General features: G+C 41.8%; 10 protein-coding genes across 10 annotated transcripts; 6 read left to right on the top strand and 4 right to left on the bottom strand. All coding sequences in view use genetic code 12, as the record gives it.

The window, feature by feature from the left end:
* Positions 1–2,235, bottom strand: FRE2.1 (Ferric reductase, NADH/NADPH oxidase transmembrane component (8 domains); the record flags this gene model as incomplete). Its single annotated transcript, XM_001382538.1, has 1 exon — positions 1–2,235. A coding segment is annotated over one exon (2,235 nt), but the record flags the coding sequence as incomplete, so codon positions are not given.
* A 1,499-nt stretch (positions 2,236–3,734) lies between these two features.
* Positions 3,735–4,556, bottom strand: PICST_55340 (arginine methyltransferase-interacting RING finger protein; the record flags this gene model as incomplete). The annotated part of the gene is made up of 2 exons (XM_001382537.1): positions 3,735–4,352; positions 4,452–4,556. Coding segments are annotated over 2 exons (723 nt in total), but the record flags the coding sequence as incomplete, so codon positions are not given.
* A 706-nt stretch (positions 4,557–5,262) lies between these two features.
* Positions 5,263–5,781, bottom strand: PICST_35158 (predicted protein; the record flags this gene model as incomplete). Its single annotated transcript, XM_001382536.1, has 1 exon — positions 5,263–5,781. One exon carries the CDS (start codon positions 5,779–5,781, stop codon positions 5,263–5,265), a length of 519 nt encoding a protein of 172 aa, XP_001382573.1.
* Positions 5,782–6,512: 731 nt separating this feature from the next.
* PICST_35157 (predicted protein) lies at positions 6,513–7,754 on the top strand (the record flags this gene model as incomplete). Its single annotated transcript, XM_001383084.1, has 1 exon — positions 6,513–7,754. One exon carries the CDS (start codon positions 6,513–6,515, stop codon positions 7,752–7,754), a length of 1,242 nt encoding a protein of 413 aa, XP_001383121.2.
* A 515-nt stretch (positions 7,755–8,269) lies between these two features.
* On the top strand, positions 8,270–9,256 carry PICST_30049 (predicted protein; the record flags this gene model as incomplete). Its single annotated transcript, XM_001383083.1, has 1 exon — positions 8,270–9,256. One exon carries the CDS (start codon positions 8,270–8,272, stop codon positions 9,254–9,256), a length of 987 nt encoding a protein of 328 aa, XP_001383120.2.
* A 2,026-nt stretch (positions 9,257–11,282) lies between these two features.
* PICST_81668 (calcofluor resistance) lies at positions 11,283–14,457 on the top strand (the record flags this gene model as incomplete). The annotated part of the gene is made up of 3 exons (XM_001383082.1): positions 11,283–11,780; positions 11,838–12,742; positions 12,767–14,457. Coding segments are annotated over 3 exons (2,985 nt in total), but the record flags the coding sequence as incomplete, so codon positions are not given.
* A 1,178-nt stretch (positions 14,458–15,635) lies between these two features.
* On the top strand, positions 15,636–17,297 carry HEM14 (mitochondrial protoporphyrinogen oxidase; the record flags this gene model as incomplete). Its single annotated transcript, XM_001383081.1, has 1 exon — positions 15,636–17,297. One exon carries the CDS (start codon positions 15,636–15,638, stop codon positions 17,295–17,297), a length of 1,662 nt encoding a protein of 553 aa, XP_001383118.2.
* A 253-nt stretch (positions 17,298–17,550) lies between these two features.
* Positions 17,551–17,925, bottom strand: PICST_35154 (predicted protein; the record flags this gene model as incomplete). The annotated part of the gene is made up of 1 exon (XM_001382535.1): positions 17,551–17,925. The coding sequence occupies one exon, from the start codon at positions 17,923–17,925 to the stop codon at positions 17,551–17,553; it is 375 nt and encodes a 124-aa protein (XP_001382572.2).
* A 2,012-nt stretch (positions 17,926–19,937) lies between these two features.
* On the top strand, positions 19,938–23,693 carry PICST_65256 (predicted protein). Its single transcript, XM_001383080.1, has 2 exons — positions 19,938–21,972; positions 22,033–23,693. Exons 1-2 carry the CDS (start codon positions 20,003–20,005, stop codon positions 23,624–23,626), a joined length of 3,564 nt encoding a protein of 1,187 aa, XP_001383117.2. The 5' UTR covers positions 19,938–20,002; the 3' UTR covers positions 23,627–23,693.
* A 213-nt stretch (positions 23,694–23,906) lies between these two features.
* PICST_54913 (predicted protein) lies at positions 23,907–25,640 on the top strand (the record flags this gene model as incomplete). Its single annotated transcript, XM_001383079.1, has 2 exons — positions 23,907–25,257; positions 25,390–25,640. The coding sequence occupies 2 exons, from the start codon at positions 23,907–23,909 to the stop codon at positions 25,638–25,640; spliced, it is 1,602 nt and encodes a 533-aa protein (XP_001383116.2).
* Between the last annotated feature and the right edge of the window lie 514 nt (positions 25,641–26,154).

Raw genomic sequence — 26,154 nt, 5'->3', positions numbered from 1 at the left:
CTAGGCATAGAAGGCTTCCTCGTGGAACTTCAACCCATACTCGTTGGCCCATAACTTAACGTTATCGACAAGAGGTTTGGGTCCAGCTGATAATACCCAGATTTTCTCTGCGTTTATATCTTCTTGTCTGACCCTATTTTTGGGCAAATCACGGCAACATACCAAATTATGGTCGCTGTCTTCTACTGGACCAGAGCATTGGGTAAAACCTTCGTTGATACACCAGTTGTAGTACTTGTAATTTAGCTTGGGTCTACCCCTGTAGACTTTGTTTTCTATGTTTAGTCTTTTGAGAGTTTCTCTGAAACTCTTCATAGCAACCTCAGCCTCTGTAGAGTTTGGGTTATATGTGGGAATGAACGGTTCGTTAATGCTGGATTTACGAGAATGAGCTGGTGAAGGTATCTGTAGTTCTCTAGGTGTCAATTCATCAGGAGAGTATTCTTGCACTCTTATATCTTCTGGTTCTACATTAGTTCCTACTTCTTCGTTGATGTCTTCTTCCAATCCGAAAAGCTGGGAATTACGGTGTGAGTACTCATCTATGGCGCAGTCTTCGTCGTCCGTTTCTTCTTCTTCGTTATCCATAGAGACCTCGACGTTCTCAATCTGGTTTTCAAAATGCAAGCTATTGAATTGAGCTGTATTTTCAAGTTCGTCTTTGTCAAGTAGAGGGCTCCCTTCATTTCTTTCTAGATCGTACTCTGAGTAGTGTCTAGTAGAAGTGGATATAATGCTTTTACGACTCAAAATAGATCCGTAGCTAATGCTGTTTCTCAAGAGCTTTTCTTCTTTGATTTCACTGGTTCCTGTGACAAAGATCTCAAAGTCGTCACCGTGGATAAATCCGTCAAAGTATTTTAAGATGGATATGTCGCGGTAATCCTTGAGCACCCAGACGATCTTTACGGGAATACCATGGTAGTTCATTACACGTAGGATCGGCAATGCAAATGAAATAGCAGAGCCTCCGATTACAATGAGGACTCTTTTGGCATCTATAGAAAGTTTTGATATGGAAAACTTTGAAGAAGCAGGCGAAGAAAATGAGGAAGTCTTGGAGCCAATAAATAGCAAGTGTGGATCAAAACTTCCGTAGATTAAGTACTTTTTACCGTTTGTGAATTCGAAGTTACTTTTTCTAATAATCAATCTCTGGTAGTTATCTGTAGGTAACGAGACCAAAGTGTATGGATGATAGTTTGGAATAATTTGTTTCCATATTCTAATCAATATATTGGGGTGGCAGTCAGTGAGTCTGATATGGGCAGCAGGTTTTCTGGCGGGGTTCATTATCAAATCATTTGGGAATTCCACCAAAGCCAAGTTGGGTGAAACATCATTGACTTTTATACTCTCCATGGTTTTGGACTTGATCGTACAACGCAAGCGGTACACTATCTGGTAAAGCAAAATAGCAACGTTTATGGCTGTGTACTTCGTGAAAGGCACTGGTCTCACGTGAAACTGGAGACAAATGACAATTACCCACGACCAGAAGTAGTGACTGATGTAGAAAAGCTTGAAACAAACTGTTCTGATTTTCAGAACTGAAGTTATAATCATTACTAAGAATCCAAAGACGGCTACCCACCCATAGATGTTTTCTGTTTTAAGAGCTTTTTTCCAGGTGCCGTTCTTATGGAAGTAGCCACAGTAGATAGAAACATGTAGCACCAGTTGCAATATCACCATTCTCGACAACCATTTGTGGATGGGAATCAATGTCAAGTAGAGGGTGTTAGGGAGAGGAGAAGGTCTTAATGTTAAGAATAGAATAGTAGGCAAACAGACAGCAGCAACGCGTCCGAGACGGGCTGCTAGAAAGAGCAAATCTCCATTATGAATATCTGTTAGCGACAAAGACGACAAAACTGTGAGCCAAAATGCTAACTGGAAAATGGTGCTGGCATGATATGAAAAATTGAAGATCCAGGTTTTAGCTCTAAGTGCAAGCCTAGAACGAAGCCTCTTGTAGTACTGGCGATGTGATTCGTGCAAGTCGTCGCTGGGATAAATGTACTTGTTGAGCCTTCTGTTGACGCTACGCAAGATCTGGAGCTTGTTGGTGAGAGTGTAGCCGTTTTTGATGAGATAACGGTGGATGGGGATGAGTATTAGAAAGGCTATAAGTATGAAGGTTGTGATCTGTCCGTATCTGGCAGTTGTCATCTTCCGGAGATTCTTGTAATTCTTGGACTTTCCAATGGGATAGTGGAAGTAGTCTAGCACCGAGACCCAGGGTGCAACCTGGGGTTCTTTGATCCATGGATCTTCCTCGGAGTTGTCCATAATGAATGAAATCAATCTTTAGAATGGAGACAACGTCACTCCGACACAAAGATGTTTAGTTATATTAGGATGTTCACAAGGCTGTAGCCTTGTGTTGGCTCGGATGTGTTGCGAAAGGACGAGGTGAATGAAACAGAAAACTAAACAGTCTAGAGATTTAAATAGAAAAATCGTAAATGCCATGGCTAAGAATGGAGTTCGGCAGTTGGCACTTATTCGGAATGGGCGAACATATGCCGGAATGATCAAATAGATAATTTGTATGGGAGGATGAGCACGTAGTCAGTGTGGTAACCATTTGGAGCCGTGGCACTGGAAGGCTACAATGAGTGCTGATTTTAGGGTGATTACCTGGCGACAAGGCTGAGAGGAATTTACAGAGCACAAAATAGACAATTTCTGGAGTTTGGGGTCTTCACCATGTTACTCCCAAGTAGCAGTTGAATATTTGAAAAATCTGATTTTTGAACGTGGTAATGTACTCTTAGCAGTGAAGTTCCTAACAGCATATCTCTATCTTACTTTACTGACTTTTTTCCTTCTCAATACTGTTTTTTCCATTAGTTTATATTATTTCTTTAATTTTTTCAATTTTTGGTTAGTCTTTATATTCATTTTGTCGCAATATTTTACACCGATTTGGCAAGTAAATTTCGCAATCGCTTTGAATAATTCACAATAAATGAATCTCTGCTATGACAAATCCAAAAACCTTGCGTCCTTGTTCGACACAAAGCTGCTACAACTCTACAACTCTACAACTCTACAACTCTACAACTCATATCCCGTTTCCTACAATTGACACGCCATTCATGCTTTTATTCGCTAATGACACTTGTTGAAAATTTCTCTCCCGAGATTGTTCTATTGATTCTACCGTATCCTCTATTCTATCCACACCTTTCCATCTAGTAATGAAGGGCACCTCTCTTTCCCGACTGCTTAGCACGGGCACTCTGGCTCTGAATAAGACCGGAACGCGAAGGCTTGGCTACCTTTCCGCTGTTCGTGGGCATTATAGTGTGCTTGCCAAAATTGGCACCCTTCTTGGGTGGGAGAACGGCACTTCTCGTAGGCTTCTGTTGAAAATTTCGGCTATTATTTATCCTGGTATTATTATTATTATTATTGTTGTTGTTGTTATAGTTTCTGTTATTGACATTGTTGTTACCTCGAGGAAAATCTATAGCCAGGCCACCATAGCTGTTATTATTGTAGTTATTAGTTTTATTGTTGTTCTTGTAGCTGCTATTGTTGTTGTAACTGCTGTTGTTACTATATCCATTGAAGTTATTATTACTGTTGTAGTTTCTGTTTGAACCATTTCTTCCACTACTGTAATCCCTTCTTTTTCTAGAGTCTTCCAGATCTCTGCGAAACAACGGCGATGCTGCAAACTTTTCAAGATAAGAAGGCTCTTCGTACTGAACAGCAAGACTTGGCCTGGAATTGGATCCATTTGAGCGCTGTGAGAAATAGAGAGATCTCAATTTCCTGGGAAGATTGCTTCCACTGAAGGCACTACCCAAGTTCGGCACTCTGGACGACCTGGCTTCTACACAATCATCCCCATAGTGGTTCTTGCTCCCGCAATTATAGCAATATAATACAGGCAAAACCAAGAGTGCATCTTCCTTGTCTTCATCCTTCTTAGTCAAATACGATCTCCATATCGAGGGACATCTGTCTCCGCCGTGATTGAAAGTATCACAGTTTTTGCAGTATTCTCTCTTCTTCTTTTTACTGGTACATCCAGCGGCTAGATGACCCTTCTGGCCACATCTGCCACAGATAGAGGTAGAAGGACACTGGGCTTCGTAATGATCGCCTATTTTTCCACATTGGTGACAAACTACAGTCTTACATTTGGCTCGTATATGGCCCCGTTTATGGCAGTTGGTGCAAAGAGGCCCGAGACTCTGTTGGGCGTTGATAGTGTCTCCCGATTCCGGATCTGTCACACCGAAATAACGGCCCTCTCCTCGCAATTCGATCAACTCATCGGCATCGTCATTGACCTGTTCGTACGTGAATGACGTTATCGCCGTACCAGGTTTAGTCTCAAAATGGAGAGATTTGCTTGTTTCTGTGGCAGCATCTGTTGTATCAGACAGTGTCGAAATGCTGTTTGGTTTGTTATCGTTGTTGTCGTTGTCGACGTTCTTCTTTCTCTTCTTGCTCTGTACCGTGCCAGCACTTTTAGGAGGTGCGACGATTTCGGCCGAGGGTGTCGTGTCTTCTACGAAAGGTAGTATGGTAGACATCGTAGATAAGTATAAGAAGACAGGTGAAAGTCGATACGGTGGTGGAAAATGGTGATACGACTGCTCTTGTTGTCGTGAAAAATGGAAAGGTTGGCTGTGAAAAGAAAGATTTGATATTCTCATCAGAAATTAGTGTCACAAAAAAAATGCGACAATCTTGAGGTCTACATAGTTAAGAGAGAGTTAATAGAGAGTACTAAATTGAAAGTGCAAAATATAAGAATGTTCTGGCAAAGAGAGATCCGAGTATGGATAGTGCCAGCAATCACCAGTATGAAGTGTGGATACAGTCAAAAGAGTTTCTGGTGTTGATTCTTGACCGTATGGCGCTTAAAAATGGCGCTTAAAAATAGCGCCAAAAATGCGCTTAAATTCACAGCACCTAACGGCGACCACATATATAAATAGCAATCCGACTATAGACCCAACGGAAATAGCTACATCACTGCTACCTCCAGGAACTGCGAGATGAGTATCTACCTTCAACTTTTCGTCTGAAGCTTTCTTCACAGTGAAACCGCCAAACAAAATGTCATTATTTCGTATATATTCATCTTCAGACATCTCTCTGGTACCATAAACAAGTTCGTCTACTGTGGTCGAAGTCTCAAGTAATTTATATTAACAAGTCAAGTTATTGACTAAGTGACGAAATGAACAGTATATATACAACATATATCTTTTTTTAGCAACTCTTTTCAACTCTCTACAAAACGTTTCTCACCACATGTTGTCCAATCTGGCCCTCAACAGAGTCAGGGGACCCTGTGACCTGGATCGAGGACTTCAAGTACTCCTGGTGGGTGATAGCAGCCAAGGCATAACAGCCTCCAGCAACTGTGAAGAAACAAGCGACTACAATTAAACTCGTGGCCATAACAGCAATGGACACCCATTGGATAGCAGCGTTCAACAAGTAGAATCCGCAACGGGGCCAGTTAGCATCGAAGTTCTTTATGAAGTTGGTGAAGGTTTCCGTGAAGGGGCAGATTTTCAACAAGAAGGGCATCTCTACAAGCGTAACCACCAAACCCTGAACGATACAGATGATGGAAAAGACTATGACAATCGAGGCATGGAAAATGTTGGCGACTCCAAGAGCAAGACACAATAAGATGGAAATGATCCCGACCCACTGGCCATATAAAGAGAAGTTCTTCTTCTTGAAGTCGGCACTGAGCCCACTGAATATGTTGGAGAAAATCGATTGGATACTGAATGCCATCGCAACTTAGATTTATTGATCAACTTTAGTAGGATTCTAGTAAAGAATTGAGTGAGAAATTCAAAAGTCAATTCAATTCAGGAAAAATATCAGAATGCCAATTGGAATTGAGTTTCAATGCGGATACTCGAGTGATCTATACGATGGTTCTAACGAATTGTCAACAGAATCAATATATAAGAAAAGCGTCGTATAAATGCTAAAAACGATTTTGTTATGACGTTGCTAGACCCCTTGCTCAAAACGGGGCAGTGTGCAGGCACACGTGACTGCAACAGATCAATTTGCACCCATGTGAAGTGATGGTATGGAAATGGACAATAATGGGATGTGTACGATCAGATTATATACTCAGTGGTTTTATGCCTAATGCTTCTTGCAATCTGTTGTGTACAAGCTTTTGTAAATTTTGAAAACTGATGTGATTTTCTCCATTTCTGAATTGTTTTCGAACTTTATGGTATTTGTCTTGGGAAACGTAAGTTTAATAGCAATCACACCAACTCAAGAACCTTCCCTTATTCACGAAGTTCCATACACATATTATAACTAATGTATATCATATCACTTACTTTTACTCTTCCTTCTTTCTGTCTTCCTCTTTCTTATCACTTCTCTTTCTCGTTCATCTCGATTTCACCTGCATGCAGATCCAATTATGCATAGAGATTTTTCACTTCTCAAGATATCGAATTTTTCAGATCTCTATTTCTTGATCAAAAATCCCCAAAATGGCTCGAGACACCGTTATTGGTCTTGTCGGGAAGCCCTCAAGCGGCAAGTCCACGACCCTCAACTCGTTGACTGACGCCAACGCCAAAGTCGGAGCTTTTCCTTTCACAACCATCGATCCCAACAAGGCTACTGGGTATTTGGAGATAGATTGTGCATGTGCCAGACATAAAGTGCTGGACTTATGTAAGCCCAACTATGGCTACTGTCGCCAAGGTAAGCGTGGTGTTCCCATTATGCTCTTAGATGTCGCCGGTCTTGTGCCCAATGCCCATTTGGGCCGAGGTTTAGGTAACAAGTTCTTGGGAGACTTGACTGAGGCGGACTGTTTGATTCACATTGTAGACGTTAGCGGCACAACTGATGCCGAAGGTAAGGCCACAAGAGGCTACGACCCCCTTCAAGATATAGAATGGTTGCAAGATGAAATTTTCAGATGGATTTTGGGTAATCTAATGGAAAGATGGCCCTCTGTCGTGAGAAGACACCGCGCAACTAAATCAACTACATTGGAGACTCTAAGACAGCAGTTGGGTGGGTATTCGGCCAATAAGCAGTTGATAGCGAAGGCGCTTGACCTTTTGCCAGGATTGCAGCCCTTGCAAGACTGGGATGATGCCACGATTCAGAAAGTCGTGCGTTCTTTCATGGATGTCAAGTTCCCTACAGTGCTAGCATTGAACAAGATGGACCATCCAGACGCGGATAAAAACGTGTCCAAAATCATCTTGAAGTATCCCAAGCTGAAGGTTGTACTAACGTCATCGATCACAGAAGTTCTCTTGCGTAAATTGGCCAATCAGAAGTTCATCAAGTACGACCTGGGCACAGAGTTCATTGACACCATTGACGATTTGGGTCCAGAATCAGGACTAAAGCCGTTGGACGACAAGTTGCGCAACAGAATAGAGAATATCCGTGATTTGGTATTGTACCGGTTTGGTTCAACTGGTGTTGTTGACTTGTTGAAGGCTGCTGCGTCGTTGTTAGACTTGGTGCCTGTCTATCCGGTGAGAAACATCCACAACTTCTCTGGTGGTTCTGGTAACAACGTGTTCAGAGACTGTGTGTTGATTAAACGGGGTACCCCAGTCATAAATGTAGCTCGTAAGATCATGGGAGATGTCACCATTGCCGCTATTGAGGGTGTCGGCGGTCAGAGGGTTGGCGAAGAAGACACAGTTGACGTCGGCAAAAACGATATTCTCAGTTTCAAGATAGTCCCGGGAGGCGGGAACTAATGTAGACTAGTTATAGCATTGTAAATATAAGATAGATATAGACGACTAATAATGTAGACATGAATTCATGGTAAGCTGATGAGAAATAGAGCAGCGTAGATGTAAATGACAATTTGAGAGATAAAAACGACCTTTAAAAATGCAAAAAAAGAGACACTTGAACAATAAAACGAAGAAAATGCAAATATAAATACAACAATTATACAAATAAAGATTTGAAAGTGTAAAAAGAGACCTGAAGATTAAAGGAAATGGCTGAAAGAAAGGGTTCTCTAGTTGCAAAAAGGGTTTGCGTGTCGCAGATATCGGTCACGTTTGGCCTCGACCGAGAACGGCTTTTTTACCTGGTCCAACTTTCATTAAGGATTTATTATTTGAAATGTGATTCTTGTTAATCTTTCTCTTATAAAGCTCTGGCTTTGCTTACGTTCATAACCTATACACCAAAATTCGTTGCCTCCATTTCAAATCTGTATATTCTTTATTGGAAGCCTTGAAAATTTAATATCTGAAAAATGTCTGAACCAGAAAAGACGGATTCAGTTGAGACCGTGAAAAACACCATCAAGTCTACGCAATTGACGACTGAACACGCAAAAAAACTAACGCAGGTCGTCAATTCCATTCCGACAATCTTGCTGAAGCTCGACAACAGCGAATACGACGAGATCTTTGGGCATAGAATCAATGTAGACTCTAAGAAATTCGTAGACGTAGCCGTGAGAAATGAGATCTTGCTCAAGTTCTTAGCAGCTGACGAGTACGACGTCGAGCTTGCGACTAAGAGACTTATTGATACGTTGAATTGGAGAAACAAGTTCCATCCGTTAAGCGCGGCCTTTGATGAGAACTTTAACAAGGCATTGAACGATTTGGGCGCTATCACCAACTTTGTAGGGCTCAAGTCCGACAATTTGAATGTAGTAACCTGGAACTTTTACGGTGCTACGACTCCCAAGAAGTTATTTGAAGAGTACGGGGATAATGCTGGAACTACAACGAACCAAAGACCAGGTTCTCAGTTCCTCAGATGGAGAATCGGGTTGATGGAAAAATCGCTCCAGCTAGTAGACTTCACCGACCCCAAGAACAACAAAATTGCCCAGGTCCATGACTACAACAACGTGTCGATGTTCAAAGTAGACAAAGGCATGAGGGCTGCTACGAAAGAAATTATCAAGATTTTCGGCGATAACTACCCGGAGTTGTTGTCTACCAAGTTCTTCATCAACGTGCCGTCACTAATGAGTTGGGTATTCACTTTTTTCAAAACCATCGGGGTCATCAGTGAAGCCACATTGAAGAAGTTCCAAGTGTTGAACTCTGGTAACTTGACTGAATGGTTTGGGAAATCCAATTTGCCTCCAACTTATGGTGGAGATAGCAAGAGTCTGATGAAGGAATTGAACGTGGCATCTATCAAGTTGAGTCCCTATGGAGAATATATTTTAGAGGAGTTGGGCAAGAAAGAGATCGAAGATGTTATCGACGAGGTCGAGTAGTTATAGGTAGTGTCGTAAGAAGAATACTTAATGATATTGATTTACATTTCAACTAATATTGATTTGCTATAGAATCTAATGGTTATTTTTCTAAGCTAGAAGTAATTAGACGTGGATAATTTACGGATTTACAAGGATTGTCCGTGATACCTCTTAGTTGTAATTGCAATTTTCAGCCAGTAGACTTGACTCTGTCAATTACACAACGGCTGCAAAAGCCTTGTTTGGCAGTCGTATATGCAATTAGAAAGGCTGAGTAAGTACGAGAGATTGTTGAAAGTGGCAGTAGCAATCGAGCAGCGTTCCCCAGATTGTTCACAAAGTCGGAGATAATGTATGCTTATCGAAAGAAAAAGTGAACAACAGGCAAAATGCCATTATTGCACAGCCCTCTCAAAATTGCAAGCCAAAATGTAGAACGCTCATTTGGTGAACATTTCATATCGGGCAATCGAAATTAGCGCAATTTTGTCAACATCGGAAGAGCAAAGATCCGAGCGTCAACCTGAAAAGTGTCTGACGACTTGTGCCAATATAGATTACGTTGTGTCGTATATTACCAAAAAGAGAACATGAAATTGATGGATTTTGAAATTAACGTTTGATCCGAACTGGCCGACTTCTAGCCGACTAGTTCCAGAAAATGTCTGAAAGGTTAACCAAAACAGGGCATCAGCCTGCTGCTCAGCTAGGAATTACCGTCTTTGCGAGCCTTTTGACGTCTGTCAATTCTATCTATTTCTACCAAAATATCCTTGGAACATAGAATTTCATCAAGAGATTGCAAATTTCTTCCATCTCCGAACAAGATAAATTATTGGAGCATAAAGTATAATGACCGAGCAGCAAAAAAAATACTAGTGCATAAAAAAGCTAGAGGGGTAGTATGACCCCTCGCAAAAGAATAGCGGGAGCAGTATGATATCAGGCGAGCCAGACCCACTGAAGCTCGGCAGTAACGAGAGCTGAAGGTAAAAGAAACAAAAGTCTACAGAAAAGAGGAGCTGCTTGAGTAATACGAACGACACCGGCTTAGTTGTAGGCTCGTTAAAATTTAAAAGGTGTCATGAGTTGTGGGCTCATTGGCAAAGAAGATAAAGAAGATAATCGTTGCGAAAAAAAGCAAGAAGTGAACAAAATCGAGGTCAGTCAGACGAGTGAAGAACGGTAAAATTAATGGAAGAAAAGGAAAGTATCCGAGGTCTTAGTAGCCAACTCGACTGCAGAAATAAATGTCAAGCTGAATTTGCAACCTAATAGAAGCTCTAGAAAACTATCTCCAGTTGACCTGGAAAGGATCTCAGCAATCTTGGCAAATGGTACAACCATACCAGACAATGAGCCCACTTACTTTCCAGTTGCTTGACTCCACCTGGGCACACTGATCTTGGCAGGTAGCAACTGCAGCGAGGGGTCTGTGGGGTCTTCCTTTTATCAAGGTGCTAAGCCGGCGGTGTAGATACGACCGCCATGTCCTTCTGGCTAGTTCGGCAGTGACGAAATGGCGGTGGTGACTAGGTTTAGCCGTGTTGCCAGCCGGCGATCCGTGAGAGCCAGGCGTGGCTTTGTGGCCGAATCTGGTCGCATACAGATTAGATAGGGAACAATGCTACGGGGAGCCACAAGATATCAGTGATGTAACAGACAGTTTCAAAGGTTCAAGTTGACATAGCAGTGAGGCAGAGGTGGTTTCGGACAATTGCAATTACACAGCCATTTGGCTGCGGCACATATCATCATACAGCTGCTGATATTATGAAAGTCTTTTAGACATTATGCTGATATTATCAGAGTTTTTTTGTGTTGCGTCAATAATATAAGACAATGCTCCCTACATGTAAAGTGTAAAATAGATTAGTGTGTAGCCCGCAGTCTGCACCCAGCTATCTTCCCGACACTGACACAGACGAACAGTTCCGACAGACAGAGTGCCAGAATCAGACACCGATCTGCACCACGATCATTCATCACACATAGATTATTATATCGAATGCTTAGAATTTACAAATTTATGTCTGATTTTGTATGTGAATCTTTTCCGTACTCTTGATTACTTTTATTGACTTTTTCTTTCTTCCATTCTTCCATTCTTCTTCCATTCTTCTACATTAGCCCCAATTCCCTAGTCAACGAAGATGGCTACGAACTTCCATCTCTACCACCCCTCGCTCAGACGCGATCGAGAAGAGTCGGCAACCGGTGGAGACCTTAAGACTACTCCGACGAATACCTCTTCCAGCAACAACAGCAACAGCAACAGCACAAGTCTATTTGGAAGCAGCCCAAAGCACACTCTGCATTCTCATGCACATCATAGAGGATTCTCGTTCGACAAGATCAAGAGCAAGGTGAGTCGTCGCTCGCTGGAGCCAGAAGTGATACCAGGTTCTCCAGACAGAAGAAACTCTGCTTTTCCCATGATTGTGATCTCAGAATCAAATGAGACAAGTCGTAACCAAAGTCAGAACGAAAACCAAAACCAAATGAATGTCTCTGCAGCAAATACAAGACGTCTCAGAGCTCAGTCGCTTTCGCTCATCCACAGCCAGTCCCGGTCCCGTTCTGGGTCCCGTTCCAGAAGTCTTGTTCCCAACGGAAACTCAACTTCTCGGAAACAAACGAAGGAACTCGTGAAGTTAGAAACGGCTCACATAATCCTGAAGAAATTGGAATCGATTTTGCTGGATCTCGGACTTCAGTCTCCTATACCGTTGAAAGCTACCAACAACACCTCCAGTGGCTCCATAGCTAAGTCGGTCAAGGTATACATCGCCAACACAAACGATTGCATCTTCTTAGCACCAGCATCTTCCGCCAGTTTCACCTATGAAGACGTCGAGAACGGGGGTGCAATTCCACATGATGATGAAGACGACGACGAAGGAATGGATAGTCTCGTTGTAGACTCTGGCAGAAGCAATAGCAACTTCACTTCCATACGACGTGGATCCGTAATCTCAGATGATGAGTCTGCTGTAACGTCAGACGAGGAAGCGGTTCTGCCAGACTTGGCTACACCCAGAAGACTTAAGAAAAAAATGAGGTTCTTCAACTCGCCCAACTATCTCTGCACCAAGATCGATTCAGACATGCCGATCCCACACACTTTTGCTGTCGTAATCGAACTCGAAAAGGATTCCACTTCTGTGAGAGACGTAAAGTTCGATTTTCTGTCAGTCACGAATATCTTGTGGCCATCTGGAGATCCTTATAGCCGAACCCATTCAAAGGAGCGGTTCAAGATTGGCAGTATGGAGTGGTCTACAAGTCTCGGAGATTCCGATTTCTACATTAACACCAACAACTCGAACGATGTACGCATCAAAAATATCACTCCTGATGATCTCGCCAGAAGGACAAGAGAATATAAACTCGTGAATATCCGCAATCTTGCTGATGGAACAGACAACGCCAACACCAGTCGTAAAAACTCTATCTCACTAGACTTTAACGATCTGCCCTTAAATACTCATGGCAATAGCAATGGTCATAGCAGTAATAGCCATGGAGGGAACAGTAATAGTAGTGAAGTGTACAAGGCTGGTCTTTATGTGTTTCTCTTGCCGATTATCTTACCTCAGCATATCCCTCCTACGATCATCTCAATCAACGGCACGCTTTTGCACACATTGAGTATCAACTTCAACAAGACAAGTGACATGCTCAACAGAAAGGTCAAAGTCTGCTCCACGTACAATTTGCCTATGGTGAGGACGCCTCCCTCATTTGCTAATTCGATTGCTGATAAGCCCATCTACGTTAACCGTGTATGGAACGATTCGTTGCATTACATCATAACTTTTCCCAAAAAGTATGTGTCGTTGGGACTGGAACATGTAGTCAATGTAAAACTTGTTCCGCTAGTCAAAGACGTTATTATCAAGCGCATCAAATTCAATGTTCTAGAGAGAATAACATATGTCTCTAAGAACTTGTCTAAGGAGTACGACTTTGACAGTGATGATCCTTATTGTGTGAAAGCACATTCATCGGACAATAGAACTAGAGAAAGAGTCGTTTCTCTTTGTGAGTTAAAGACAAAATCGAAACAGAACAGTATGATAGGGGTTCCTGGAGATCCTTATAAGGAGGAAGTTGTCAAGTGTCCCGACAATAACTTGTTGTTTTCATGCTATGAACCTGATGAGTATGAAAACTTTAGACTAGAGGACTCGAATACAAACAAGCGTAAGGGAAAAGACAAGGAAGAGACACCTACGATGATTGCTTCACCTCTCGATATCAACATAGCTTTGCCTTTTTTAACCACCAGAATGGACAAGACCATGATGACTAGTACAGAAGAAGATCCAGCGCATCTTCATAGAAGTTCTGTTTCCAGAAAGGCTTCTATCACTACTGAAAGTTTGAACAGTACTTCTGGCGGAGGCTCGCCTTCTTTCCAGCCTACTTCTCCCATAATAGGGGCTTTGGAAACAAACCTTTCCCATAGACATAGCATGGATTCGTACGATCCCGTTTCGTCTGACTACATAAAACCAAACTCTTCAATGTACTTGTCAGATGACAACAGCGCGAAACTGACGCCTCCTGAAAACATTCAGAAAGGGTTTACGTTGGTTTCAAAGGCTTTGTATCCTGATTCTAACTTCAGACACATCCAGATCAGCCACAGATTGCAGGTATGTTTCCGGATTTCGAAGCCAGATCCGAAGGACGGCTTCAAGATGCACCATTACGAGGTTGTGGTCGATACGCCTTTGATTCTCTTGAGTTCCAAGTGTAATGAGGGATCAATCCAGTTGCCCAAGTATGACGACCTAGAAGGTGTTTTTTCTACTGTAGATACCGAAATCTCGTTCAGAACACCCGACTTTGAAAGAAACGGAATTTCCATCAAAAGGCTCGATGAAAATAGCTCTGTTGAACCATTGCCTTCTTTTGAAGAAGCCACTTCTTCACCTTCGTCGCCGATTACCAGATCAATATCCATAGGTGAAGATCCATTGAGCAGAATTCCATCAAATAACTTAATCCCTCTGTCAAATCCGTACCCAGACGAGCCGGCTCCAGCGTATGAACGTTCTCTGACAACTTCTAACCATGGAAGCCGTAACAACAGCTTTGTAGCTTCGTCAAATATTGACGAAGTTGTCAACAGCGATTCCAACAATAGTTCTTCTTCTAGCTTGAGAAGGTCAACGTTGAGAAATTCGTTGCTGCATTCCTTTGCTCCGTCTCTTAACCGCTCCAGAAACTCGTCCATGGTAGTTCCTGCTGTCAATATTAACCCTGAAGACAATTTCAGTGTTCAGTCTGGATCTACAGCATCAGCTTCTACGACTAGTGGAACTGAAGCTGACGATGGCAGCGATCCTGTAGATGCAACACCCGTCTCCTCCAATGAGATTCAAGCGATTGTAAACTCGAGTGATCAAGAAGACGATGTTCCTTCTATTGAAAGCTCTGTGGCGACGACATCTTCTAATGGTGACGAAGTTGATTCGATAGTGTATTTGAACGATTCTAACACCCCTCTAGCTCCAAGATCTTCTAGCACAGGATTAACAAGCGTTGACAACAGTGTCGGTTCTGAAGATGTGGATGCTATTTTTGATATTGAAAATAGTTTAGCAGAGGTTGAGATAAGAACTAAAGGATCGAGTGCGAATACAGAAAATCCTTTGGTTACAGATAGGGATTCAGCGCTTACAGTAGATGATCCGATAAACAAAGCTGAGTCTCTAGAAGCTGAAGATGGTGATAATCCTGATGACAATGACGACCTACAAGGGAGTCTATATACTCAAGAATCAGCCTTTGACCAGAAGTTTCCACTATTGAATCACGGTGATGTCGCAAGATCAAGAAACGATGCCAGTGCTGCTGTCTATCCGATTCCGAGCAACTTCACTACTGAAAGCGAAGATGCTCCCGATAACTTGAAGATGCTGAACGATAACCTCTCAGTGGCAGACTCGCTCATTGTGGGTGAAGAAGGAGCCACCAGAGCTCAAGACATATACCACACCTACTTGTAACAGTAAATCATTCAGTTCTGACTCTTAGTTCAGCTCAAATATACATGGTTTCCATGCGAAACATACTTTTCATATCTATTGTAGTTGTAGATGATTGCCAATGGATAGAAGGCGATAGGCTTAGAATTGCAAAAAAGTCGCGAGACCATTTTGCTAGGTGACGACATTTTTGACGCAGCGATACGAAATCTGGAGCATAAGAATGGAACGATTTTGCATTTAATAAATTTTTCAACCATTTCCAGAGTCTTTACATACAACGGGCTAGCCTCCATTTTCAGAGAAATTCGAGAAAACACATAATTCGTAACCAGAAAGAATCTCTACAGTTTTGAGATTGGCTTTTTCAGCGTTTCTGGTTATTGGATAAAAAGGAAATGTCATTGGCAAGTATTCCATCTAATGGTAAAGTCGCAGTAATAGGAGCCGGAGTTTCGGGACTTTCTCTAGCCTACTTTCTTCTGAAACTTCGTCCAGATGTGAATATTGAAATCTTTGAGAAAGAAAGTCGGGTGGGTGGTTGGATAAAGTCAGAAAACTTACAAATTGGATCTGGCAGTCAGACGCAAAAGCTCATATTCGAAAAGGGGCCAAGAACTCTTAGAGGAGTAAGTCCGGGCACTCTTCTTATAGTGGATATATTGAAGCAGCTTAACAAGGCTGCTGAAATAGAGGTGATAACCAAGACTTCTCCTGCCAACAAAAAGTATATCTTGAGTGAATCGCGTGGAATCTTGCAAGTTCCAGATAGCATTGGGAGTTTTTTCAAGTTTCTCTTTAATAGTGGACTCTTCAATTCTCAGCTAGTCTTTGGGATATTAAAAGAGCCTTTCCGGAAAAAGGGACCGGCTGGTGATGAATCTATCGACAGTTTCTTCTTGAGGAGATTTGGCACTGGTGTGTTGACTAATAATGTGGTAAGTGCTGTAATGCACGGAATTGTAGCTGGAGACACTGCTCATTTAAGCATTAACACTATGTTTCCAAAATTGAAGCAATTGGAACAAGAGCATGGCTCTATAATTAGAGGCATGGTTGCAAGAGCCTGGGCTAGTAGAAAAAAAGCCCAAGAAGTTTTAGCCGATGAGAACGTGCCTAAGGCTCTTCAATTGTATGAGAAGTATATTTCACCTGAGGCTCATTTAGACAAAATGTCCATTAGTCTTAAAAAGTACCCCATGATCAGATTGAATGATGGTTTGGAAGGCTTCCCTGCTTCTGTATATGAATACTTGGCTCAACAGAAGAAGGTCAATTTTAATTTCAACAGTGACATAGTAGCCTTGGATCCGGAAAAGGGTTCGATAACTTTCAAAAATAGTTCAACGGCTGTATTTGACCACATCAACACCTCTACCAGTGCCAATGTCTTGACAAAGATTCTCCCCAAAACTAGTGCCTATGATGAAGTGAAGCGCTCGCTCGCTTCTATCCCATATGTTAGTGTTTTCTTAGTCAATATCTACACTCCATCAGGCAAATTGATCCCTAAAAACAACCACGGTTTTGGCTTCTTGGTTCCCAAACTTTCTGGAAATATTGACAGCAACCCGGATTTACTTTTGGGAGTAATTTTTGACTCAGATGTGGAAAAGAATTCTGTGCAAATGCTGACTTTCGCTACTTCTCCTCATATTAATGAAGGATATAGTAAGATTACTTTGATGATGGGAGGTCACTACTATAACGACTTCCTGATCCCTTCCAATAGCAGGAATCTAAAGATTGTGAAAGGCTTGCTTTCGAAGTATTTGGATATAGACATCGATAATTACAATTTCATCTTGAGGGACGAAGCCACACTAGACGATAAGAAAATCGGTCTATTGACTGAAAATGATATCCTCATATCCTACAATCTTCACGAAAAATGCATTCCCCAGTATACTGTGGGTTACAATGAAGCCAAAGAGACTACATTGGGTGTTTTGGAAAAACTCAATTCAAAGCTATCGTTTGGCGGAACACTTTTTGGTGCTGGTATTGGAGTTCCAGACGCTGTTAGCAACGGATTGGAAATTGCATTAAAACTAAAATAATGGACATGATACAATATATGTAAATAGCGGTACATAATGATACATAATGATATATGAATACAGTTAAGAAATGAATATGACTCCCTAGACAAACAGAGACGTAACATTAGTATGAAACTGACTCGGCATCTAGATTGCAATGGTTACGTACCATTGAAAATGCAATGTAATGCTGTTGATAATTGTGACAGTATAGTTACAGTGAAGTATGGTATCATTCTTCTTCTGCTCGATCTTCTCTTCTTTACTATCTCTATCCTTCTATCTCTTCCTCCTCTTTTCTAGCCCTTTCTACTATCTTAGACTCTTTGATTGCATAATTTATAACCAACTTCTTGTCAAAGAACTCTTCATCCTGGAGACATTTAAGCGCCAAACTTGCTCCTGCGACATTGGTGAATATGATATGAGCTTGACCTCTCTTGTTGTTCTTTATGTCAATTATGTCCCCGTAAGTCGAGAAGAGCAAATAGAGGTTGTGCTTTATGATCTTTGGGTTGATCTTATCATTCAAGTTCTTGATGTAGAGGGTCTGAGATGGCTTTAGGTTCTGGAGGTCCAACTTTGCCTTTTTCGCCGGCTGTTTTTCTGGAACATTCAGTTTTGTTCTCTTTTTCTCCTCGACCATGCTATAGTTATATTCTTTGTTAAAATTGTGGAGAAGATGGAAGAGATGCTTTGGATGTATTTTACATAGTTCATATTTTTCAAATTCCGGTACATTATGTTTGATATCTTAGACTGGTAGCGCCGCGTGAACAGAACAGTGAATTTTTGTTCGTTATGTATGTTAACAATAGGCTTTGGTGCTAGCAATAGGGCTAAGGAAGAGACTGTAGAAGCTGAGTTTGAAGTTGTTTTCTTTTTAGAATTAATTTTGCAAGAATTTTGACAAAAAGACGGAAACGAGGCAGTAGATAGTTAAGAAAATTGGTGAATATTCATGGTAAGAGAATAAAGTCTACAAAATGTCTATTGCTTCTAGTTTGTGAAATAATTGAATAACTACTCTTTCGATATATACTCATGTACTAGAGGAATTAACTTGTAATGAAAACCACATCAAGGCTTACTCTGTATTCCCCCCAAGAGATCGAGGCAACTCTACGAGAAGAAGATGAGATTTTGGTGAGTTCAATTGACAATAAAAAGCTTATTGAAGGGAGGAGGCAGAAGTGCAATTGACTTTTTGTATACAAGTCCGCCAGCTCCTTTCATGGGATGTTTGTAATGGAGCCCTGCAAGTGAATATATAAGCGAAATAGAGAAATGTAGAAATAAGAACAGAAAGTCTGAAACGAATATGACGTAATAATCGAAATCTCGAGTATTCATGACTTTATAGATTTCTTCACCTTTTAGTTGACTCAATTCTCATTGTTCCGCAAGCAGATTTCAACTTCTACTTGGTTCACAAGACTTTCAAACACTTCCTATTCGACATATTCGGACTTTTTGAGCCTTGATTGATTGCTCCACCTTTCGGGTGAAGACATGGAGTGAGTGCCGAAGGTTCCATATCCGGGGTACCCATATGACTACAGTTCCGGAACAAAAGAGACAGATGTAGTCAACAATTGACGCAACTATTGAATTTTGCATATATTTAAGAGAGTGAACTTGTGCCACGTATATGTCGGAATTGTCATTGATTTTAAGACTTTTCTACGTAGCACCAGCCTGCCTTCAAACTACTATTGTGTTGATGCTTATGCAATTTCGCAGCCGGCTGATCATTCTCTTTGTCAATTCCGGCCTCCCCGGTTCTTTGTTCTCAACTGATTTAATTGAAATGCAGGATTTCATGTGAGTACACCTCCCTTAAAGGAATCAGCTGTAGGAAATCTACTTGAGCCCTAGGCTAAATCTCGTTGAGATCCCTCCAAACTGGATGTCGCACCAGGCGATAATATGAGCCGTTCTCTCACTCTGAATTTGCGTCAGCTGCTGACAGTGTGGCCCAGTTGCAAAAGACATGAGCCATGTCGTAAGTCGTACCTCCTGAATTGAGTGAGTTAGCTCTTGAAAATTGAACCTCGGTTTTGTTCTCTGGAGAGACTTGAACGAAATTCATGATTCGAGATTCTCTGAGTCTTTTCAGGCTTATAATCCATTGGATGGTCAATTAAAAGGTTTTAAATCTGCTAGAGCTCGGTCACCTACAATAGTCTGACATTTCTTGCCCATATGATTTTGGTAGTCTGTAATGAAGAGACCTTCTTCTTTATTAGAGGAACAACTCCAGACAACTTCGGTTTGGTTGCGACATTTATATAGAGTGTATATACAAATGTGGAGCAGTTCGCTCCAGTGAATCTGTCCAGAAGTTGGGTACTTCATTCTCAAAGCTGGTGCTTCTTTTGTCAGTCGGGATAATTCAGTTACAGCCTGGCCAAAGTGGTCGGACATAACGTTTGAAGCTGGCACCTCCATTCCAACAAAGGCTTATTACTTTCTAAGTAAGCCCAATAATTTTGAGGAAGGAGACATTCTGATAGGACAGGCGTTTAGCTTGTGCAAAAATCCTTACAGGCGCAATCTTTTTTTAAGGGAGGTTTATTTTTGAACTCCATTGTAATATCAGAATCAGTACATTTCACTTTTATTGTCTTCATATCTCTTTTTCTTCAGCTGTACTACAGATTTTTTTTCCACGTTCTTCACAGAACCAGCTGTGAAACGCCGTGTCCACTCGAACTGTTACAATGTCGTCTGGACCTTTGAATGCCTCGCTTCTCAGGTTGAAGCTTCTCGATGCTCTCAGGGGAGGTGACACCGGAAAAGTCGATGCCATTATCAACGAATTGAATGTCACCAGATCGACCGTTCAAACCACGGACTTGGTCCAGTTGAAAGAGACCATTCTCCACTACGCCGTCCAAGTGGCACCGCTCTCTGTGATCCAGTTTTTGGTTGCCAATGCCGAGAAGTACACCATCGATATCAACGCTCAAGATCCGGAGGGTAACACCCCGCTCCATTTGGCGGCTGTCAGCTCCCGCATCGAAGTGGTGAAGTACTTGTTGCTGTTGCCCGATATCAACGATACGATTGTCAACTTGAAAAAGAAGCAACCCGTAGAAATGTGCAAGGACTTGACGATTGCTCAGCTCATGCAATTTGAACGAGCAAAGTTTGTCGAAAAAGCAGCGGGCCAATTGCGCAACCATTTCAGCACCCGTGATTTTGACAGCTTGGAGAAACTCTTAGTACTTCATCCCAGAGCATCCGAGCTCTTGGACATTAACGGAGCCGACCCAGAAACTGGCAACACGGTGCTACACGAGTTCATCAAGAAGGACGATATCGAGATGTGTGACTGGATCTTGAAGCACGGCGGCGATCCTTTTAAGAGAGACAAACGTGGCAAGCTTCCTGCCGACTTGATCCAGAACAAAAACGACCAGTTGAAGAAGATCATTAAGATCGCGTCAAAGGAGCAGAACATCATGGATCCTGTGATCAACACTACCAACGCCATCAGAACAGGAAGTGCTCCTACTTACAAGGGTTATTTGCGTAAATGGACCAACTTCGCTTCAGGCTATAAACTCCGTTACTTTGTTCTAGATGCACATGGAATCCTCTCGTATTATACTAATCAAGACGACACTAACAACGCCTGCAGAGGCTCGTTGAATTTGGGCTATGCAACGTTACACTTGGATTCATCTGAGAAGTTGAAGTTTGAAATAATTGGCAAGAATGGAATCAGATGGCATTTGAAGGCTAATCACCCCATCGAGACTAATAGATGGGTCTGGACTCTCCAGAATTCTATCACTATTGCGAAAGACAACATCAAGAGAAGAACGAAGATATCTATTAGTGACGCGGAAATCCATCATGAACATGGAGTCGAAGCCGCTTCTATCAAGAAGGAAGAAGCTGAACCTCGTAAACGTCATTTGCGTATTCCGGGCAGAAAGTCGAAACACAAAAGAAACCTCAGTCAGGCTTCTACTGGATCTACCAGCTCTTTCAATGACAGCATTGATGATGCGAGCTCGCAACCCCCCTCTAGGTCAAGCACTAGTACATTCAAGAAATCGCCCAACTTGGGCAAAATCAAGGAGAATAAGCTGTTAAGTGGAATTGCCAAAGAAGAAGCCAGATTTAGCTTCGAAGACCAGGGCAGTTTTGTAGAGTCAGAAATTGAGAATTTCGACTACGACTCGAATGATATAGATGCTGCTGATTTCGACAGCGACAACGAAGTATCATCTTCGCGTGATCTTGAAGTCAGAGCTGCTGGTGTAGTGTCTGGACCCCTTGCAGAACAGGTTTGTACCATTAGAAGATCACTACAGATCGAGATCTCGTCTCTTTTGGAGTTGTTCTCTCTGGCTACAGCTTCTCCTACTGTAAGTGACGAAACAACTATCCGAGAAGTAGCTGATGTTGGATTGAAGACGTTGAAGACCATCCAAGATCTCTTCAACAAGTACAACGTAATCATTCAGACTAGAGATGGAAAAATCTCTAGGCAGTTAGAAAGGCAGTTGGAGATAAACAGGTTGTGGGAGACATCTATTCGTCAGTTGGAGAATGAAATTCGTCAACGTGAGAAGAAATTAGCGGAGTACGAAGGTCAGAAGAAACAGCTCAAGAAGTATTTAGCCACTGGTGCTGTCAAGTCCGGAAACACTACTCCTGTTTTGACGAAAGAATTAGGGTCAGGTGGAATTCTTAGCTTGAGCAACCAGGAATTGGAAAAAATAGCAGAAGTTGACAGGGAAGCACTTCCAAAGACAAGCCAACCGGTACAAGAGTTGCTTCAAGAGTTTTTGCACGAGGAATCAGAAGACGAGTTCTTTGATGCCGATGAGTTTGATGAAGAAGCTGAAGAGGCACCAGTAGCTCACACTGAAGCCAAAGAAACGGAAGCAGAAGAAGAGGTTAGTCCCGTTGTTGGGGTCTCTGACTCTACCCAAGTAGTCAAGGAAATCCAATCGGAAGAAGTGACTCTTGCTGAAGCCCCTTCTCTAGAAAAGGAGGAGGTGAGCAAATACAACGAACCCCAGACTTTAGTTTTACAGAAGATTCAACAGGAAGGATCATTCCTTGGTTATGAAAATCCACCCAGGCAGAAGTTGTCTATGGACAAAGACAATAGACCGAAGGTCGGGTTGTGGGGAGTGTTGAAATCGTTGGTCGGTAAGGATATGACCAGAATGACGTTACCTGTTTCCTTCAATGAGCCTACTTCCTTGTTACAGAGATTAGCTGAAGACATAGAATACTGTCCTTTACTCGATACTGCTGCTACCCTTGAAGATTCCGCATTGCGTATTATCTATGTTGCTTCTTTTGCAGCTTCTGAATATGCTTCTACTATTGGCAGAATTGCTAAACCGTTCAATCCATTGCTAGGAGAAACTTTCGAGTACAGTCGTCCAGACCAAAATTACAGATTATTTGTTGAACAAGTGAGCCATCACCCCCCTATCAGTGCTTGTTGTGCTCAATCACCTAAGTGGGATTACTATGGAGAGAATGCTGTAGACTCCAAGTTTAGAGGTAGATCCTTTGACTTTAAGCATTTGGGTAAGATGTTCTGTGTTATCAGACCAGATAATGGTGTAGTTGACAAGAACAATAATGTTGTCTCAGAAGAATTGTACAGTTGGAAGAAAGTCAATACTTCTGTTGTGGGTATCATGCTTGGTAATCCTACAGTGGATAACTTCGGTAAGATGGAAGTCACTAATCATACAACTGGTGATGTTATAATTGTAGACTTGAAACAAAGAGGTTGGAGAGATTCTTCTGCGTACCAGCTTTCTGGTCAATCTGTTGACAGATATGGCAGACCTCAATGGGCCATGGGTGGACACTGGAACTCTAGGATATTTGCCAAGAAGATCCAAGAATCTGTTCGTCAAGATAATAACAGGCGTAATTCATTGATAGATGCAGAAGCACCTACTAAATTGTCCAACGATCCATATAGTGGTAACAAGTTCTTGGTGTGGCAAGCTGCTCCTAGACCTAACGTTCCATTCAACTTGACACAGTTCGCAATCACTCTTAACGGATTAGATGGCAACTTGAAAAATTGGTTGGCTCCAACAGACACCAGATTGAGACCTGATCAAAGAGCTATGGAAGATGGTAGATACGACGAAGCTGCTGACGAAAAGCATAGAGTCGAAGTGAAACAAAGAGTAGCTAGAAAGGAAAGAGAAGAAGCCAACGAAGAGTACGAGCCTAATTGGTTCGTCAAAAAGGAACACCCAGTGACGGGCGATGCCTTCTGGGAATTCCAAGGTCAATACTGGAAGTTGAGAATGGACCATAAATTAGAGGGCTGCGGAGACATCTTCTAGATTGTAGTTTATAAATGTGTACTGCAATTAATATTGTATATTGCTCAAGGCAGATAAAAGTACACGTAGATTCTTGTAGTATTATATCACTGTCATATAATAATTTTCGTTTATACTAGTCTTAATACACTTATAATTCTTTCGCATATTGCAACCATTTTGCAACCGCGCGCTACCAGTTGAAGACATCCATTTTTTACCTCATCTCCATAGTTAAGAATTTCATCGTGGATTCTGGGGTACCTCTTTTCATTTACCAACATCCCAAATAGCGGTAAATATGAAGAAAAGGAAGTCAAATGCCGTTAATGCCGCACAAGTATTGGAATCCCTGGTGTCGCCCATTTTAGAAATCAATTATTCAGACCCATTATTCACTTTAGCAGCTCATCCTACAGAGCCAGTATTGATCTCAGGTCTAGTAACTGGACATGTTTTCTGTCACAGATATGACGCTGAGGCTTTAGAAGAAAAGCAGTCTGCTAGAAGAGAACAACTTTTGCTCCAAGAAAAGGAAGCATTCAAAAAAGGAAAAGTTAGTCAGATTTCGAAGTCTGTTTCTCAGCTGAAGAACCCATGGTGGACTATAATTAAAGACCACACGGAGGTACCACAAGAGAGTGGAGTTGTTGCTAGTTGGAAGACTAAGAGACACAAGGGCTCATGTAGGCACGCTATCTTTGAGCCTTTGGAAAGTTCCGTAGGCGAAAATATCTTCACTGTAGGCACTGACCATATAATCAAAAAAGCCAGTAGTGAGACTGGAAAAGTCGTTGGTAAGGTAGATGTTTCGCTCGATTTCCCCAATTCCAACGATAGTATTACTAAACTCTGTCATTCTGCTACGAATAGTTGTCTCTTAGCAGGAACTGAAAATGGTCATGTCCTTGTGTACGATTCCAAGAACTTGGGTGGTAGTAAGTTGAAGTACAAAGTGTCTTCAGCTCACGATGATGCTGTAAATCATATTCTTGCCATGCCTGCTGTTTCTGCTTATCACTATTTGACCCTCGGATCGACAACATTGTCACATATCGATATTCGTAAGGGTATTATTACCCAATCGGATAACCAGGACGACGAGTTGCTTTCTATGTGTTTTGCAACTGACCAAATCAACGATGGAAAGAACGATACAGTGTTGGTAGGACATGGTGAAGGTATTGTGACAATCTGGAAGAATTCGAAGAACAGGTTTATGGACCAGTTGACGAGAATCAAAGTGAATAAAGAAGCTTCTATAGATGCTATTATTCCTACCATGAACTGTGACGATGACGAAATGGCCGCTTCTGTTTGGTGTGGAGACAGTGAAGGTTTGTTACATAGAGTCAACTACAAAAAGGGTAAGGTTGTGGAGACAAGAGTGCACTCTTCTTCCAGAGGAAAGTATGGCGCAGCAGACGAAGTCGGACTTTTGGAAATAGACTATGACTACAGACTTATCAGTGCTGGTATGGAATCGTTGAAGATATGGTCAAATGAACAGAATGAAGAGATCGCCCTAGATGAAAGCGATGATAGTGATGATGAAAGTGATAGCGACAATAGTGAAGATGATTTGAGTTCTGGAAGTTTGAGTGATACTGCCTCTGATGAAGAAATCGAAGAGAATAAGGAAGAAGAGGATGGTGACAAAAACGAAGAATATGAGTCTGATAATCTGGAAGAAGAAGAAGAAGAAGAAGAGGAAGAAGAAGAAGAAGAAGAAGAAGAAGGAGAAGATATAGGAGAAGCAACAGCGGAAGAAGAAGAAGAAGAAGAGAAGGAAGATAAACCTGTTAAAATAGACCATCCACTTGCCAACAGATCCAAGAAAGGATTGGTCGGCGTTAGCAAACATGTTACCAAGAAGAAGCAAATCGATATCAATAAACTCACGAAGAAAGGAAAGGAAGAGGAAGAGGAAGAACAGCCTCAGAAAAAGAAGCCCAAGAAAGACCAATTGAGTACCAAGCAGCTTCGAAACATGCAGAAGCACGAGCATGGCATTCGTCGGTTCGACGACTTGTAAAGTGTACAATAGACAAAGTACAATTGTAGCGAAAAGTAGAATAGACAATACTACAATAGATACATTGCAAAGTGAAAAATTATAATCGGAAGAAATACTGTAATAGCAGTTTCTTGTAGAATCTTCTCTGTGGTTAGCCGGACACAGCTATGTAGGTCTTCGTCGTGAGACCTGGTCTGTGAACTAAGGGAATTCTTAGTATGACAAATAAAGCCTAACCGGTCAAACTAAAGCTATTCAGAGTTTCGCTTATAGACAATAGACTTCGGAGTCTTTGTCCCACGTTCACTCTCTAAGGTTATCTGGTAGTGAATCACCCCCAACTGTCTCAATCTCCTTCTCTCATTCGCAAAATGTGCCTGCACTCTTCTGATCTTATCGAGAATCTCACTCCAGAAATTCTTGAATCTTCGCCTATAGAGCGCACTGACTGAACAAAAATCCCATACAAAATCCTCTACAAAAACCACATAGCTAATCTCTTTCCACATAGCTAATCTCTTTCTTTTCTATT

The sequence above is a fragment of the Scheffersomyces stipitis genome, chromosome 2 (genome assembly GCF_000209165.1).
Source record: "Scheffersomyces stipitis CBS 6054 chromosome 2, complete sequence".
NCBI classification, from domain to species: domain Eukaryota; kingdom Fungi; phylum Ascomycota; class Pichiomycetes; order Serinales; family Debaryomycetaceae; genus Scheffersomyces; species Scheffersomyces stipitis.
The sequence above is the reverse complement of the archived record's forward strand: the minus strand, read 5'-3'. Positions and strand labels throughout refer to the sequence as shown.